This window comes from Callithrix jacchus, chromosome 3, assembly GCF_049354715.1.
Source record: "Callithrix jacchus isolate 240 chromosome 3, calJac240_pri, whole genome shotgun sequence".
Taxonomy (NCBI): Eukaryota; Metazoa; Chordata; class Mammalia; order Primates; family Cebidae; genus Callithrix; species Callithrix jacchus.
This window is the reverse complement of record NC_133504.1, coordinates 110,872,617-110,891,549: the sequence shown is the minus strand read 5'-3', so window position 1 is coordinate 110,891,549 and position 18,933 is coordinate 110,872,617. Positions and strand designations below refer to the sequence as shown.

Here is an 18,933-nt window from a genome sequence, read left to right as displayed (position 1 = left end):
TGTATCCTATGATAATTATAAAATTGATTTTTTAAAAAAGAAATGAATGGAAATTTCAGGTTGGGCATAGTGGCTCACACCTGTAATCCCAGCACTTTGGGAGGCCCAGGCGGATGGATCACCTAAGGTGAGGATTTCAATACCAGCCTGGCCAATATGGTGAAACCCCATCTCTTCTAAAAATACAAAAATTAGCCAGGTGTGGTGGTGGGTGCCTGTAATCCCAGCTACTTGGGAGGCTAAGACAGGAGAATCACTTAAACCTGGGAGGCGGAGATTGCAGTGAGCCGAGATCTCGCCACTGCACTCCAGCCTGGGCAACAAAGAGCGAAACTCTGTCTCACAAAAAAGAAAAAAAAAAGAAGAAGAAGAACGAAAAGAAAAAGAAATGAATGGAAATTGCAAATGCTTGAAATAAAAGTAAATATAATTTTATGTGACTATTTTCTATTGTTAAGTTTCAGGCATGGCTTATTTATAAAATAAACTTTTGATTTTGCTGATTATCTTTGTTCTTTTCTTATCAAGCAATGTTGAGAATCATGATAATCTAAACATTAACAAAAATACTTTTTTAAATCTTCTCTTAGATCTTGGGGCTAGGTAGAAGTAAATGTACAAGTTGCTTAAATATATTCTAATAAAATATATTCTGATTGATACAGGATAGTAAAATAGATTAAAAAGTTAAGACTTTAATTTAATCAGATCTTCAGAGAAGGCTGTCTTATTTAAAACCTATGAGCAACTCTAATTGTGAAAACTAAATGTAGACCTTGACTATCTGAACCAAATTTTTACAGAGTCAGAACTCTTGATATCTGAGAGGAAGAAATATATAAGTTAAAGAAAAGCAGTAAAATTGTTTCTAAGGAAGTGATTTTGTAATGGTACAGTTTAGTATCTGTTTTGGTGCTTCCATTAATTGTGAATAAAGACTATATTTCTGAAAAGATATTTTAGCTTTCATATCATCAGTGTAGTAACTTATTTCTGGTTAGAAATAAACTACTACACTGATGATATGAAACCTATGATACAAATTACTATATAAAAATGTTTTTTTCTTATACATATATAATTAGTTTATATGTGGGTCAAAAAAATACAATGTGGTGACAACTTTTAAAGTATTTTTCATACCTCCTTGCAAATACTTTCTTCCTATAATTGTGTCCCCATACTGTGTTTCTGTCCCTTTCTTTTTATAGGTAAAAATCTGTTTATCCTATTCTAGGATTTGAGATAGTATATAATGTAAACTTTGGCACTAAGCATAGCAGCAATTTATTAATGTATCAAATTTTCACTCAATCTCCTATTTTACAGTTGAATAATAACAGAAACTTATAGATGAATGTCAATAGCAAGGTGCAAGAATCCTTTGGGAGACATAATGAACATTTTAATAAGTGAAACATTAGATTTAAAAGACATTGTTGTTTTTCTTATTTATCTTTTTCTGTTTTCTCCCTCTCTTTCCTCTCCCTACTTCCCTCTTTCCTCCCTTCCTAGCTCTTTTCTTATTTCTTTCTTATTCTTTCTCTCACCTCTTTCAGCAATTCTCTACTACCATTTCCTCCTACCATTAAGTGGCCATGTTATGTAATTGAAGTTTATTTGCTTATTTTTTACTTCTTAATTTAATAACTGTAATGTTGTATTATTAATTTTTGCAGACAATTTATTTTTTCTAAGAATAAAAAATGTTCATATATATTTATTTATGTATATACAACTCCCATTCTATCTCCCTTTCCATTGTGGATCTGTAGAAAGAAAAAGGTGAGCCTTGCAATATTTAGTTTATCAAATTGTAAGAATTATTAAATGCTAACATCGTTTAGATTTTATTACTTTCAGTGATTCAGAGGCTTAATGTTTCAGCAACTAATTGTTACATAGTATTTTAAAGATAGCAATTAAGAGATTGTACTGAGTCTATACTTGATAACATATTTTAAATAGCAAGTTATTTATCATTTGCATATATACATATATTTGTTTCATAAACAACATTTATAAAATTTAAAAATTTTTCTGGACATATAGATGCTGAAGAAAGGAAAAACCTATTAGTTTTTATAGATGTTCAGTTGAACGAGAAAAAGTTTTACAGAAATACTAGATTTTGAAGTGTAATGTATTTGTAGTGTAATTATTTAATAGCTCCATAAATATGTGAGACTATAGTTTATTTAGCCTATTTTAAACATTAAGTTCTATGAAAAAGAAAAAGAAAACATCTTGGCTCGTATTATTAGACCATTTTCTTATTATAACAACAAAACATCAGAAGTTTTAATACAGATTTTTATGCCTTTTATGTGATTTTGTTTTCATAATACTAAGAAAGATTTAGTATTATTTTCCAATAGTTCCTTAGAATTCTTATTATTAATATTCTGTTCTAATGCAGTTAAGGAAGCATTGACTGCCATGACTTTACAAAATTAACAGAGAAATAAAATCCTTAAGTAGATTGTCCATTGATTTTATACTCTAATAGTCATATTGGAGAATAAAATCTCCCTTATATCTAAACTCAAGAGAATTTGTGAGTAATTATAATTAGTCACTCAGGATACACCAAATTTTGTTTACATTTCTATTTTGTAGTAGAAGTAAAGGTCCTAATACTGAAATAATAGTCTTATTTGGATCAAGTACAAGGGAAGAGGATTCTTCAGAACTTCTTAGCCATCATTGCTTTGCACAGTAGTATTATACAAGTATTCTTTTCATTTACCTTTTAAAAATGTATAAAACCTCATTTTAAGGACAGAACCAATATAAATATACTAATTATAGCCATTACCAGGCAGAAACATCAGCAGCTAATAGTCAGCTGCATACACTAATTTTAAGTTTAAGATTGAAAACAAAATTATCTCTTGAAGAAGAAGTAATTCTTCTAAGATGCCTAGGACACTTGGCAGTGCCAGTTCTTAACTGTCAATGGTCAGTTGCAGCAAAGCAACCTTGTAGTACATTATTAGGAAAACATTTTCTTCAACGTGCACTAACCTAAAATCTGTATGTGGTGATACCGTTAGTTTATTGGGCTACTGACTACAGTCTTTAATAAAGAAAATGTTCAGATGTGCATTGAGATACAGAATTAGTTGGAAAGAGGTAAGCAAATTTGGGAATGCCTTATACCTAGTGATTTAATTGTTCAGCTCAAACATAATAAAATTTTTCATCTGTAAGTAAATGACTTTAAAATGTCTCTCTATATATCTTACCTCCAAGATCTGTCGCAGAAGCTAATGCCTGAACTAGTGAGCCCTACTTTCTTACCTAATACTGCCACTACTGATAAAATAGCTTCACTGAGCAGAAAGAAATCAAACATTTCTTGTCAAGCTTAAGGTGGAAACGTACACTATTATCAGATCAACATGATATTGCTTCAGAACTTAGGCATATTAATAATATCATGGGGTTATTTTAATGCCTAAATTTGTGAGGATACGTGGGGACTTGGGGAGCTTCTTTTAATATTGAAATGTTATTTCAAAGTTTACTTCTAAGAGATGTGAATTTTTGAGTCTGTGTGAAGTGAAAGGTGAATGATGATATCCAATGTAGGATAATGTTAATCACATATAACAAAAATAGTTAAAATATAATGTAATTTACAAGGAAGTTTTTTCAACTTAACTAAAATAAATGGAATGTGTTCTGTTACAAAGACTTTATGTTCTTGAGCTCTTACTCAAGGAATACAAATATGAAATATTTTATTTGTAAATAAAGTATATTTCTTGTTTCCCATTTATCTTTTAGCAAGCTATGCATTCTTGAGAAGAAAAATGCTTAGGGCCATTGAGGCAATCTTGTCGAGCAGTAGTGTTAATTGGAAATAGGATGATGGCAGTGGAATTTAGAATACATGAAATAATAAATATCTTTGAGAATTTTAATAACCATCATTTACTGATGGATTTGATATGGGGATTAAATAAGGTAAAATATTTAAGGATGGTGCCTATATTTCAGTTTTGAACAATTAGTTGAATAATGGGTCCACTTATTGTAATAGGAAAGACCAGAGAAGAATGGACAGTTTGGGATGTGGAAAGCAAAACATCAGTTTTGAGCATGCTGCATTTGAGGTTCTTCTGAAGTATAAATTGAAGTTTCATTTATATATGATTAGAACTCCCTAAGCATATCAGTTTGGGAGTTGTCAACATATTTATGATATTACAGCCTTGTTAATGGAATAAATTATATAAAGACAAAGTGCGTAGATGGAATTCTAAAACTGACATCTAAGGAAATCCAACGTTTAGATATCTAATAAAGGAAGGAAAACCAAAGACTAAGAGTGAGCAGTCTGACAGGTAGGAGGAAGCCAGGTATGTAAATAGAGGAAAGATTGAGTAAAGGATCATCATCATAATCAGTTGTTACTGAGAAGTAAAATATGTATACCAAAAGGTACATCTGATTTGGCAAGCAGAAATCGCTGGCCATACCCAATAAGAATTGCTAATGTATGGAGTAGGTGGAAGCCGATTAAAGTGGATAGAATAATGAATGGGAAGTAAGAAATGGCAAGATAGCAATAGCTAGGGGGAAATGCGGTTAACAAGGAAGGGTTTTGTTTTATTTGGTTTGACTATGGGAGATATTAGATTATGTTCACATACTAATGGGAATATTCAATAGAAAGGAAGAATAATGAAAATAGAAGGAGATAGCAACAGAGAATTAAAAAAGTAAAGTCTTCGATAAAGTGAAATGGGGGAATCCAGAATACATATTGGGGATTGGCCTTCAACTGGTAGGAAATTTCATCTTTTAAGAAGACAAAGAAAAGAATAGACATAGTAGTATAGAATTACTCATGGAAAGATGACAAAGCTCTCCTCCAACAGCTCCTGTTTTCTTGGAGATATGACAACACCATCAGCTCAAAGAGTAGGGAGTTAAGGTAGAAAATGTGAAAAATGAGGAAAAGTGAAACAGTGATTGTGGAAAGTTAACAGACTTACTATTAACATATGGTATTGCTTGTACAAAATGGTTGACTATGAATTTATGGTATTGCCCAATACCCACTTGTTTGGTGCTTTTCCAAGTTTTGACAGCTTGGGAAACTACTACTTTGGTAGGCAAGGCAGCAGAATAAGGCAGATGATTGAGTTCATCTATCTGTGGTTTATGATCCTTGAATCTTTTCCATTCTTTTTTAAAATCGAATGTGTTCTATCAATTTTCAAGAATATCTCTGTTCTCTATTTAATAAAATTTTAAATTAATTAGTTCCAAAATGTGGTTTTTAAGAATGTAACTTACCCCTAAAATACTGTAACACAGACATATGTTTATCAGTTTTCAAATTATCTTAGATTAGAAGCTGGAGACTGTGACAATCTGTGTCTGGATGTGATATAGTATATTTTTTGGTGTTCTTTATATGTTGTGCCCCAAAGATACATGTTATCCTTATTTACACATGAGTAGATTCAGGGGAAGATGAGGTACAATAAAAGCACAATGTTTTAATCTTATCCTTAAGCAATTATTTGCTGCCATTCTGAAATGAATTCTCTTTTTAAAGATTTTTTGAGGTAAAATTTGTGTTGAGAGAATTAAAGCTTATAGTTGTTACACTAAAGAGGCAATTGATGTCTTTAAATAAACAAGCAATTTATTACTAAGAAGGTTTTAGTCATTATATAGTGGGTAGAATATTAAAAAGATCACAGAAGGTAGCACAGGAAATCTTCAGTGTTTATGGGCTAGTGAGTTAGTAACTATAAAGTATTTATTTACCTACATTTCTTTTTTCACTAGTGGACATATATGTGATTTTTTGTTATTGAGTCTATGGATTCACAAAATTACTGGATGGACATTTTTGGTGTATGTCACATTTATAGACTTCTACCTTTAAGAAAAAGTAGAATGACTATTGATTTTAACTACATCAAGGACTAAAGAATAAGAGTTGATACTTTATTACAATTGGCAAATAATGGTAAATTATGTTCTAGAGGAAAACACTTTTTTAGTGCATGAGGGTCTGCCATGGAAACATTGCTTCTTTCATAACTTAAACACAATCAAATTATTTGGATTTCAAACACAATAAGGTTTTCTGAAAACATAGCTAATTATAATAAAACCTTGATACTTAAGAATACCAAATGCTACAATCTTATTTCTATCCAGAATATAGCAGGAATTCTTTGTTTCTTCCTTAAGTGTATTTATTTAGAAGTTCAGAATATACCAGGACTTTATACTGATATGACATGTTTGTTATGCCTTTAGAAGTTAAAGTAGTTCACTATACATTCTGTTATTGCCCCAAATAATTTCTTGGATAATGAATATTCTTCTAAACTGAATAGTATCAGAAACTTTGGTCTGCTTTTTTAAACCAAATAATTCACCTTTGATGAATATAAAATAATACCACTCAAAATGTAATTTCAGTTTATTGATTTTATTAGATAAGAGATAATGAACTATGAAAAGTTATGCAATGTAACGTCTCTTTCCTCTTCTATTATCACCATCAACACAATCCCATTTCACCTCTGATATTCCATTTGGAGCATTTGGAAAATTGACACCACTTTCATTGTCAATAGTGGATTACATTCCCATTTATTTTCTTAAAATTCTGTGCATACATGATAGATTCTTATCATTCCAGGAAGAAGCTCTACTTCTGATGTACTAGACATGCAAAAGGCTCCACTCTCTCATCCGACCTTTCTTAACAAAGGGCTTAGTAAATCTATGGGATTTCTGTCCATCAGAGATTCACAAGATGAGGAAGATTATTTCAAGGACATGTTATCAGATAATTCTGGACATGAAGATTCTGAAAATACATGCTCCCCTTACCAGTTCAAAACTAGTGGCCCAGAAAAAAAAGCCATCCCTGGCATTGATGTGCTTTCTAAGAAGAAGAGCTGGGCTTCATCCATGGACTTGCTTTGTACAACTGACAGAGACTTCTCTTCAGGAGAGACTGGCATATATCGTCATTGTCACCCTGAGGCAGTAACAGTGCGGACTTCTACTACTCCTAGAAAAAAGAAGGCAAGATACTCAGATGGAAGTATAGCTTTGGACATCTTTGGCCCTCAGAAAATGGATCCAACATATCACACTCGAGAATTGCCCACCTCCTCAGCAATATCAAGTGCTTTGGACCGAATCCGAGAGAGACAAAAGAAACTTCAGGTTCTGAGGGAAGCCATGAATGTAGAAGGTTAGTAATTTTGTGTGTGTTTGAGAGAGAATCGAATAGACGTCTTTTAAATGTTTTATCAAAATAAAGAAGGGTTATTAAATCATGCTACAAGTCTTATTTTCACTACCAAACCTTTGTACCCAGGTTGGTCTTTCCGTTCTCCCTTCCATCAAAACCCTAATCAAAGTACACTGCTTCCACAAAGTCATCCCTAATAAACACGCCCAGTCATGTTATAGTCTCTCAATATTTGAGGTAGTATATTTTTAGATTGCAAGCTTCTCGAAGGCAGGAGGCATATTTTCTACTTCTTTTAGCTTAAATTCTCCACCGTGCCATCTACCGTGCACTGTCTCATGGGAGGCTTCAGTAAATGACTGGTTTGTGAAAACAAGAAGCAGTTCATCAAAATCGGCAGTGCTAGAGAAGCAGAATAGCATGGTTACGGTGCATTGCTTCCCAGACTACCAGCTTCAAAAAACAAATGTTGCAGCAGAACTATAGATTATAATGTACTTTGTCTGGAATAAAGTTTTGAATCATAGTACACTTTAGGTTTATAGAGTCAGCCTCGGTTTGAATTCCTTTCCTCATTAGTAACTATGTGGTCCTTACATGGACTTCATCTCTCCAAGTCTAAATTATTCCATCTATAAAATAGGCTTCTCAAAATAGGTTAATTAGGTAATGAATATAAAGTGATTAATATTACATTAGTAGTGTGAGTAATATAAAAATAACTTCATAAGTGGTAAATTCTTATTCTAGGAAAAAACTCTGTTTGAAAAATACTTGATTTCACACACAAAACTCAATATGTAGATTGGAGTAAAATTATGTCCAAGACATATGAATAAAGGCTATTTTCAGTATAAATAGATGTGACATATAGGTACAGGCTATTTTTAGTATGAATAGAAGCATGAGAAAAGAAGAGATAATTTTTAATCTAATTCTGTACCTTTTTTTCAGATTCAAATTTTATAGCTGCCCTTGCTTCCTAGACACATCCTAGGTAATAGCTTATTAAAGACAACTTTAAGATGTTTTCTAGTTCAAAAAAAATAATGACATAATTAAGGGTCATTTTTATTTTTAAGGTCATCATTTTTGTGTAATATTTTTTATTCGTGTATTTCCTTGAAAGTATTCTAAAGATCTGTTGCTCTGTTACCTAAGTTTTAAGCATAGCTCTGGAGCTGAACATACTTTCTGAGTTTTGTTTTACTTTGAGTAAAAGAAGGTTTGTATTTTTTTTCAATTTCAGAAATTGAAAATTAGTAAAGAATTTAAAATTATGGAGGAAATTATTGAATATTTAATTGATACCAATTTATAACATGAATTTTTCAAAAATATTAGCCAACTTTATGAGACAGTTATATGTAATCTTCATTGAAAACTTTCAAAGATAGGAAGTAAAAATTTAGAAATTTGTGTACAACTTTACAACTTTTGGAATTGTGATAGCAAAGAGATTAGTCACTTTCTATGGCTTAAAAGAGAAATCTCTTTTTTTATGTTGTACAACAGCCAGTATATGAACAATAATTTAGTCTAACCTTCTGTTGAGCATACCCTCATGGAAACAATTATGTAAAGAAATCTTGTCCATTGTGGGGGAAAAAAAAACCTTTCAATGATTCAAATAGCTAAAGCCATTAAAATTTTCAAAATATAAATAATGAAGATATGTACCAATTTAGATGAGTATTTCTAACATTTAAAAGACAGAGTAGTATCTTTTTTTAATGTGAATATTATAAATGAAATTATAGGCCAGACATGGTGGCTCACACCTATAATCCTAGTACTTTTGGAGGTTATGGTGGGAGAATTGCTTGAAGTCAGAAATTCAAGACTAGTCTGGGCAACAAAGAAAGACCTCATATCTTTAAAAAAAAATTGTTTTAATTAACGAGGTGTGGTGGTGCACACCTGTAGTTCCAGCTACTCGGGAGGCTGAGGTGGGAGGATCACTTGAGCTGAAAGGTTTGAAGCTGCAGTAATCTGTCGTCATGCCACTACACTCTAAACTGGACAAAAAAGGAAGACCCTGTCTCTAATAATAGTAATAATAAAATTATAATTGCTGATGTTTTTATGTGTGATCTAACTTTAAAAAGATTATTTATCTTAATATTTGGTAAATTAGTAGTAATGTGAATTAGCGAAGCTTTGAGAATTTTTTTTAACACTTGAAACTTGCTTGGAGAGTTAAACAGGAAAAACATCAAACATTAATAGAAGCATATTTAATCTGTTAAATTGTGCCATAATGGCCTATTTAATGTATTTCATTTGCTCTTCATTACTTATAACAAAATATATTAGACTATTGTAGCATGTGATTCTATTATCTTCTCAGGTAATGTGTATGTACATGGATATTAGTGTTAAGGAAACTCAGACCAACTTATTTCCACATATGCTTTTATATCTGCAAAGATGATGCATAATTCTTGTAGACCCTTATTTGTTCAAAAGGTAACTACATATTTGATATCATTTCCAGATTTAGAAATTTTGTATTTGTTACAGGATGCACAAACAAAAGAAAATCTTTTAAAAACTCTAAAATGTGCTTTGAATTGTTTGATATGGGACAATCCTGAAATCTTTTTAACTATGGAGTGTTTTCAAAAGCATTTTCTCTCATGAAGGACCTACCTGTTATTCCCCCAGAGGATATTTTACAACTCAGTTAAACAAACACTTAAAAATGTTGGATTATTATGGAGATATACTCCCTTAAACCTCCATTATTATATAGTAACTTGAAAGTAGCAATAAAGTATGTTTGCTTTAGATTAAAAGCATTATTCAAAAGGAATGTTAGAGGTTTAGAATTCAAAAGCACTAATTCTTACTAGTTGAGTAACTTGCTGGTCTTATGCTGTGCTTTTTCTAAAAGTGAAGGAGGCGGAGGTTGCAGTGAGCCGAGATTGTGCCACTGCACTCCAGCCTGGCGCCTGGCAACAGAGCAAGACTCTGTCTCAAAAAAAAAAAAAAAAAAAAAGTAAGGTAATTTATGTTAGATGTGCAAACAAACATGCAGATTGATAATATGGAGATTTTAGCTACTATACAAAGAAAAAGGAATAGAAATCATATAAATCCCATGTTTCTCATGAGAGACAGGCTTCACAGATCCCTTTTTATGTGTGTTAAATCAAGCAAGACAGTAAATATTAATGTACATATTTTATTGTACACAATTTTTTCTTAAAATATTTGCTTTTTAAACTTTTAAAAACATTCTGTACAATTTTTGTGATTTTTAAATTTGGCAGTTGCTAATGGGTTTCAGTAATTTTAGAACTAGAAGAGGTCTTAGAGGATATGTTATCTAACCATATTCTTGGGCTTGTGAAGATTTAATAACCTATCCAAGATTACATAACGAGTTAATGATAGAGTTTTATTATTTTGGAGATTGTAGATTTTTATCATAGATTTTTAGAATATTGGTCTAAGGATTTCCCACTACATGTGACTTTTTTTTTTTTAAGTTGTATTCCACATTCCTGAGCTGATACAATAATTGGAAGAAACAAAATTGCTAAATTTTAATTTGTTCTTTGGGTATGAAAGAAGGGTTATTGTTAATAAGAAACAATTTTTCTCCAGCCTCTTATGTATAGCTTTTTCCTTAACCCAGGCCCCATCCCCTTGAAAGAATCCTTTACCTAAATAATCTCCTCAGCATTTCTTCAGCTAACAACTAGCTAACTAGTATATGGGACACTAGACCTTCAAATCATGGAATTTGGAACTGGAAGGAATCTGGATACCATTTAAACCAAACAGCTCATTTTCAGAGGTCCAGGGAAGTTTATAATTCATAATCCACAATTCATAATCCATAAGAAAGCTATATTTTGAATCCAAGTCTCTAGAGTCCAATTATAAGATTCTTCCACTCTGCTGTCCTGATTTAAAGAAGAGAACAGACACATGTCAAATACATGATTGGGACATTGGATATTCAACTAACTGCCTATGAAGTCACTTAAATGTCTCCTCAACAAAATTACATAATTTTTAATACAGCAAAACAAGATAGTATTATGAAAGAATAGCTTAAAGTGAGGCACTTTTAGTTCTTTCTGCATTAAACCATACAGTGCAGGGGTAAAGATGGAACTGCATTATGTTATCTACTGTGGTAGATAGTATTTTGGTGTGGTTCTACTATGGTTGGATCTTTAAGATAACTAATTCTATGACTGACAAGATAGGGCATAAATTATCAAAAAGCAGCAATTGGCATCGAGTGCTCTGATTACTTTGGGAACAAAATGAGATAAGAACAAAAAAGATCTCAAGAAAGAAATTGTAGTTGATATTGAAAAAATATAAATAGAAGATTATTACTGCAATTATTAAGTTAACACTTTTCAGATAGTTCTCTACATACATAAAGCAGTAGGGAAGGGGCAGGAAGAAACCTAACTTAGGTTTCTCTTGTGGAAACTAGTTTTAAAAATTGATGTTGCTCTTTTTCATGTCATTCTTTTAATTCTACTTTTTTTTACCCTCAGAACAGGACTGTCTAATCTCTTCTTTTTTCTCAGTATTTTCTTTTCTACCTCTTCAACTCCATCCCAAGATCTGAGTATTTGTCTGTTTTCTAATAGGAGTATCTGACAAATGTCTCTTTCTTTCTTGTGGTGTAATTACCATACACGCCCTATCCATTGCTCTGTGGGTTGGCAGTACATTCCTGATTATGAGATTGACTTGGAACCAGTACTGTGAGTATAGTACAAGCAGTACTCCCACACCCTGGGTGGGGATCATGAATAGCATTTGGCTTCCAACAGTTGCAACTCTTCTGCATTCTGTACAATACTAGAAAGTATGAAGAACAGATAAAACTAATTTCTACAAAAGTGTCTATGGTTAAGTGTTATTTGTTTAATCAGCTGTTAATCAACATACTTCACATCAAAATGAAATATTGTTTTCTTCTTTCTAGTGGTGTCATCTCTGGTCCTAGCCTAGTTTTGCTGTCCCATGACTGCCCCGTGTTGTGCAACTAGAATATGTAAACACTCAAGTATGGGAACCCATTCTCATTTGAGGAAACTTAATATTTCATTTGAGAAGATTGCATTTAAAAGTTTGCATTCTTATAGTTACACTTAAAAGAAAAGGAATGAATTTATAAATGTGTATGTTCAAGTATCATGTGTGATACTTTTAGTATCTTATAATTCTTATGGAGATATATGTATATTTTCAAAACTTATCTTTTAAACTTCAAAACTAGTAAGGATGAACTATTTTAATTTTTATTTCTTTACCATATTTGCCTTTGAATAGCAAGGAAAAAATATGATTGAGTTATTTTAGATTACTCCATGAGCTAAAATAATTTTCATATTCATGTTTTTATTTGATTTATATCAGTTCAACAGAAGTAAGTGAGAATAAGCAGGGATTTCCTGTAATACTGGTCAAATACCACATGTATTTCAGGTATTAATGACTTAATTTCTAGATTAAGAAGACTTAATTATTAGATTATAAATGAAAGGCAAATATATTTTGTGTCTCTGAAGAATGCAAAGTATGATGCAGATAGAATCAACACCTTAGGAAAGAAGTGTCTACGGTGTTTCCAGAGCGGGATTTTTAAAGAGATTTCTATTTTAGACCAGTATTGTCCAACAGAATTTCTTCAGTGGAGGAAATATTCTATATCTGCACAGTCCAACTCAGTAGCTACTAGCTACATGTGACTATGGAGTACTTGCAATATAGGTAGTGCAACTGAGGAATAATTTATTTTATTTAAACCTACATAGTTACATGTGGCTAGTGGACACCATACTGGAGTATTGGACAGTGCAGCTGTTGACTATTCCCATATGACATTAGGTTAGTATAAAAAGCCAACACTCAGTTGAGGAAAGACTGGTTTCAGAACCATTTGGGAGAAGGTGAGCAATAAGTTATTATTTAGCTTAAATCAGAATACAACTGAGAATATGTATTTACTTTTCTTTTTGTTTATCCAACTGGAAAAATAAAGTTGCATTTTGAAATCCTAGGGAAAATTAAAGTTAAAACCAATAAAGACTTTTCAGTGGATGATGTAATATTGACTTCAGAGTTCACAGAAATAATATGCTCCTTTATTGGAAATGAGGGTCCTAATTTAAGTCTACCCATAGCATGATTCACATAGACCCAGTTTGGCTTTGACATAGCAACTCTCTAAGGACAGATTGATATGTCTTAAGAAAGATTGAAAATGGATCTTACTAACAATGGGTTTCATCACATTGTTTTAAGACCCAGCAATTTTAAACTTGTTTCCGCATTTCATCGCAGTCTCCTTATCTCTCCATTTGTCTGTCAGCCATGCAAGTTTGAATATGTTTATTCTCTCCTGTCAGCCATTTGCAAATATTCCATCACCTGAACAAGATAAAATTCTAGCTCCTTGGATCATTATACTTGAGGTTCCCCATGATTATATTTCTCATCTCATCTTTTAGCATTTCACATATCACACCTCACTTCCACACCATGTACACATTCTCATTTTCTCCCTCCCTCCCTCCCTTTTTCTTTCTCTCCTCCCCATTTCCTTCCTTCCTCTGTTACCCTCCTTTCCTCCCTCCTTGCCTCCCCAGTTCTTAGTGTGTGTATATGTAGAGAAATACACACATATATACACACACAAACACGTGTGGATGGATGGATAGATGATTGATTGATTGATTGATTGATCTACCTACCTACCTATTTATAGGCCATTTAATATTATCTTGTCTTTATTCACACAGCAATCTGCCTTAAAACTCTCAAAGCTTTCAGGCACTGATGGTTCAGGAATCTTTCACCTCCCCAGTTTAGGATGATGATGGCCTGTTATGCATTGAAATTACTGCTTTTCAGGAGCTTGTCTTTCCTCCTACAGACCTCGAAAATTTGGCCTGGTCTAATTCATAGCTGTATCCTAAGTGTCTGCCACTACACTGACATATAATAGGTACTCAGTAAATGTTTATTAATATAAACAAAATATTGCAATGTGGCTATTAAAGAATTTTAATAAATTCAGTGGTGCTATTTTAGATAATGGGTTACAACAGTATTCTCTGGCAAATTATGCATGTAGTGAGGAGAAATCATACCTCCTCTTCCTCCGTCTTGTCCAACTCTATGAGTAAGCACATACACTTTTCACTTATAACCAGAACAACCAACAGAGAATGTAATTGATTTCCTATTGAACTCTATACTCTTTGAAAGTTTTAAAAATGACAGTGAAGTCATAACAGTGAATCCTTGAAGATTTTGGAAGAGTGATACAGTGAGCCTAGCCCAAGTCACAGCCCAACTATGTGGCTACTATATCAACACCTCTATAGAGGGAGTTGGAAACTGTTAATTCTTTCTGCTTTCCCTACTCTGCATATATTTTAGATCAATTGAGTGACTAACAGTTTACAGAGCATTTCTCCATATGTCCTTCCTTTTTTACATATATTCACACTTGTATGAGGTTTGTTCGCCCAGGTTAAAAATTTTATTCATTATGTCTAGCTCTCAAGGTGTTTTAGAACATATTCTATTGATTGCAATTTGGTGTAATATAGCATACAGTAAACACATAAAATGTACAATCAGTCATCTCTCAAAATTATTCTCCCATAAAAGAAGAATAGAGAACACTTTATATATGAATACATAGGATTGTTAGTGTGTTTTTCTGCTTTGTTTGAAAATTGAAATATTTTGTTAGGACCCATATCCTTTAAAATGTGGGATTTTAAAAACATTTTATAGTTCTGCACCACAAAACCAGTCATTTTAGTTCTTTTTGAAACTTGCATCTGTAATTTTGGTGATATATTAAAGGTAAAGACATACCAAGGTAAAAGTGGTTATTTAACACTTGCTGCAGTTGGCTGAGGCTCACTTTCCACATATTACTTGTCTGAACTTGAATGTGTGTCACTTGTAAATGGTGTTTTCAGATTATAATTTGTGCTGGCTTAGATTCATTTTAATGTGAAAATTGTAGACTTGAATGTTTCATCTGAAACAGCTTTAAGCCCAGAATATTGTGTAAATATTCATAATCCAAGTCTGATCTCCTAAACATTTAAAGTATAGTGTACTTGATCACATGCCACAACTTTATATGGTGAAAGTGCTAATTGTGTTAAGTAGTGGTAGAAATTGTGACTCTTAGTTGTCAAGAACTTATGGCAAAACACAGTGGCCTATTGAAAAGCTGCTTTTTATTTTTGCTGTATAAATGGCATCAATACAATAGAGTCACTGTGAATTTTGTTCAGAGGATAAAATTACAGATAAAGGATAATAAAATATTTGATAAGTTTTTATACCTCATATTCTGACAAAAAGTATACTCTTAATTATGATAGAATAGTACTAGAGATGAAAGATTATTTTCTAATTTCAGAGTATGCATGATTATAGAATCTGTATAACTAGACTTCTATGCAAATATTAATGCTTTGGTTTTTTTTAAATTTTTTTTTTTTTAGACAAGGTCTTGCTCTGTCTCCTAGGCTAGAGTATAGTAGCATTGTCTCACCTCACTGCAACCTCTGCCTCCTGGGCTCAAGCAATTCTCTCACCTCAGCTTCCCAAGTAGCTAGGACTACAAGCATGTACCACCACGCCTGGTTAATTTTTTTTTTTTGCTTCCCCCCTGCCTCCCCTGTAGAGATGGGGTTTCACCATGTTGCCCAGGTTGGTCTCAAACTCCTGCGCTCAAACAGTCCACCTGCCTCCGCCTCCCAAAGTGCTGGGATTACAGGCATAACCCACCATGCTGGCCCAAATCTTAATTCATTAAGCCATTCTTCATTAGTCCTTATTCTTTTCATTATCTCATGGCTATTGCACAAAATGGTTTTTGGAAAGAATATATTCATATATGTTTTATGTGTTTATGTACATTTATTCACACACACCCAATTTGGTAACATCACATTTGGTGGCTAGGCTGATTTTACCCTCCCATTTTCTCTTTTCTTCTCATTAATATTTCTAACTTTTCTGAAACTTCATTTTCTGTAATTGAAAACTAAGTACTTATAGGAAGTCAAAAAGAAGGAAATTGTCTAGTAAAATAAGGAATAATCATGATTCTAAGTGGACCCTAGTACACTAATTTTTACATTGTACGCTTCATTTAGCTAGCTGAGAAAAGAAATTTGCATACCAACAAATTAGATATTGAGACTAATTTTTAGCCCCAGAAAAGGCAGATAAATTCAGTCCGACAACTGTAATGGTGAAAGCTTTAAATTTTTCCATTATAGTTATTATATTGTAATGAAGGTGGCTACATGTGCATTTTATAAAATGGTTATCCTAATAGGTCCATTGCATACAATTCAAGAATATTGGCATTCAGAAAATTTTGTAATATTCTGTTAGTATGTAGAAGCATTGTTTTGGTTTAAAAAATAAAATAGTCTGATACTTTCTAGTTAAAATACCAGCCAGGTTTTGTTGGTACTGGGAAATGGGCACATGAAGATTCATTATACCCTTCATTTTTATGTCTGTTTGGAAGTTTTCATAACAAACAATTTTTTTAAAATCAGTCAATTAATACCACATTCCTAGGATCTGTACCAAATCTAAAGTGCTAGAATTATACACTCAAAAATAGAAAACATGTTTGTGTGTCTGGATCCTCTAAAAAGAAAAAAATAGTTAATAATGTTCATACATCATTTACAATTAGATATTACTCCTCTTCAGCAGACCAGAACAGACGAAGAAAATCGCTTCTAGCTGGTTTGTGCCTACTAGATAACTTTATGTGCGCGTAATCTCAGAGAACCAAGAAATGTTTCTGCTCAGATGACGTAAACAGAAAATGTCCCTCTCCATATACACCAGTACAAGATTCTCTTTGTAAAGAAAATAATTTTATAACAACACCTGGAAACGTTAAATTTATTATTCAGAAATTTTCCAAGACACACTTCAGAACACAAGAAGCTCACCAAAAAAAAAAATTTCTTACTACTTCAGTTAACATAGAAACACCCACCCCTACCCCAGTAAGAGAAGGAAAAGAAAAAAGTCTTTCTACCCCTAATAGGCAAAGCAAGTTATCCCATTTGTGTTTTGGAATACCAGTGCTCTATTACTATAAAATAGTAAAGTATCATGAAGTAATAACCTCCTCCCCCATGGTATATTACTGAAAACATTTACAGACCAATAGCTCATCAAGGGAAAATGTTTTATTGTTGTGTTTTTAAGAGTGGTTAGTCAAAGTTGCATTTATTAGTCTTACAGAAGGAACCCAAAGATTGAAAAACGTTTACTAGTAGTGTCAGAGTAAACTGAAGAAAAAGAAAATAAAACATAGGGTAGTAGTAAGGGTGAGGAAATATGGACATGTGAAACAATATAAGAACAATTATAAAGTGCCACCAAAGAATGGAAATTCAGATTAAAGTTTATGATCTTATAGCCACTTTGCAAAAATAGGTGTGAAATATTAAATTCGTTTATATTCGTAATATGGAGTGTGAAATTGTTGCAAGGCATAATATCCAAGTGACTAAAAGTTCTTTACTCAGTTTATTGAATAGGCTTATTGTGATTTCCTACTTTTCTTTGTAAGATATTAAAACCATACTGCCCGTTTAGATTTGGTTCCCGTCCGTGACCTTAATGGTCTTATTGTCCTCTATATTGCAATTCCAGGCTTGTAATTTGGTTAAGTTTTTTTGGAAAAATTCCTTAAAATTTTAGCATGAGGGCTCTGTAACAACAAAACAAATGTACTTTGGTGTTCCTTGAAAATAGCATCTCTTCCTAGGTAAAAATGTAACTTGCATATAATGTACTATATTCATTCAATTTAAATTAGTATTAAATAAAATGATTGTTCTCCATCTTCTACAGTCCTTTCAAACTACATTCATAATAAGCCAGAGGATTTTTTAAAATTGTTTATTCCTGTGGCAGGATGCAATCATTTAGAAAAAAAAAGTACTAGTAAATACCTTGATTTTTTAATTCTAAAACTCAATTGTAGTATTACTTGATATTTCTGTTCACCATACACAAAGTCAGGCAGTCAGGCTTGCTCCAAGTAAACATTATCCGAAAACAGGGAGAACTTTCTCTCCATGGAGTCTGCGGCCAGTCATTTATCTTTTTTCTCCTTGCATTTATTTAAAGCTTTGTCTCAGCATGACTCATCCTTTTTTGGGGCATGACCTCTCAATTTTCAGTTCATCATCCGCATTCTGATTCCACAAACCTGGTTTCTATGGTGCAATTTAACTATTTCACTTATTCTTTCCTTTCTTTTTCTGTTAAGAATCTCTATTAAACACCTTCTAACATAAGGAATAACTCATCATGTGAAGACTGTCCTCAGATTTGCAGACTAGCAAAAAAGAATTCCTCACCGACCTTGATTCTCTACTGCCATGCACTTCATGTCGCTCCTCAGCTTTAGACACTTCCCAGGGTCTACTTTCTTCAGTGTCAAACACACACACACACACAGACACACACACATATACACACACACACACACGAAAATTCTGATTGGTTCCACTAAAATGTAGGTATTCTAGCCTACCTTACATCTTCATGGCTATGTGAAAGCTTTCATGTACTTTTTGCTGACTTTTATCAGCATTGTTCACAGCAGAAGTTCTTTAATCTTCTCAAGC

At 32.6% G+C, this 18,933-nt stretch overlaps 1 protein-coding gene across 18 annotated transcripts in view; it reads left to right on the top strand.

Annotated features, from left to right (window-relative positions):
* PTPN13 (protein tyrosine phosphatase non-receptor type 13) overlaps positions 1-18,933 on the top strand; it is a 215,805-nt gene that overhangs the window by 95,737 nt on the left and 101,135 nt on the right. For 16 of the 18 annotated variants that reach the window (XM_035294558.3, XM_035294557.3, XM_078366890.1 and 13 more), the window contains one exon: positions 6,680-7,243. The exons of the other annotated variants lie outside the window; for them this stretch is intronic. In XM_035294558.3, coding sequence (XP_035150449.3) covers positions 6,680-7,243 — 564 coding nt within the window. The remainder of the gene's footprint in view (positions 1-6,679; positions 7,244-18,933) is intronic. 18 annotated transcript variants of the gene reach the window in all.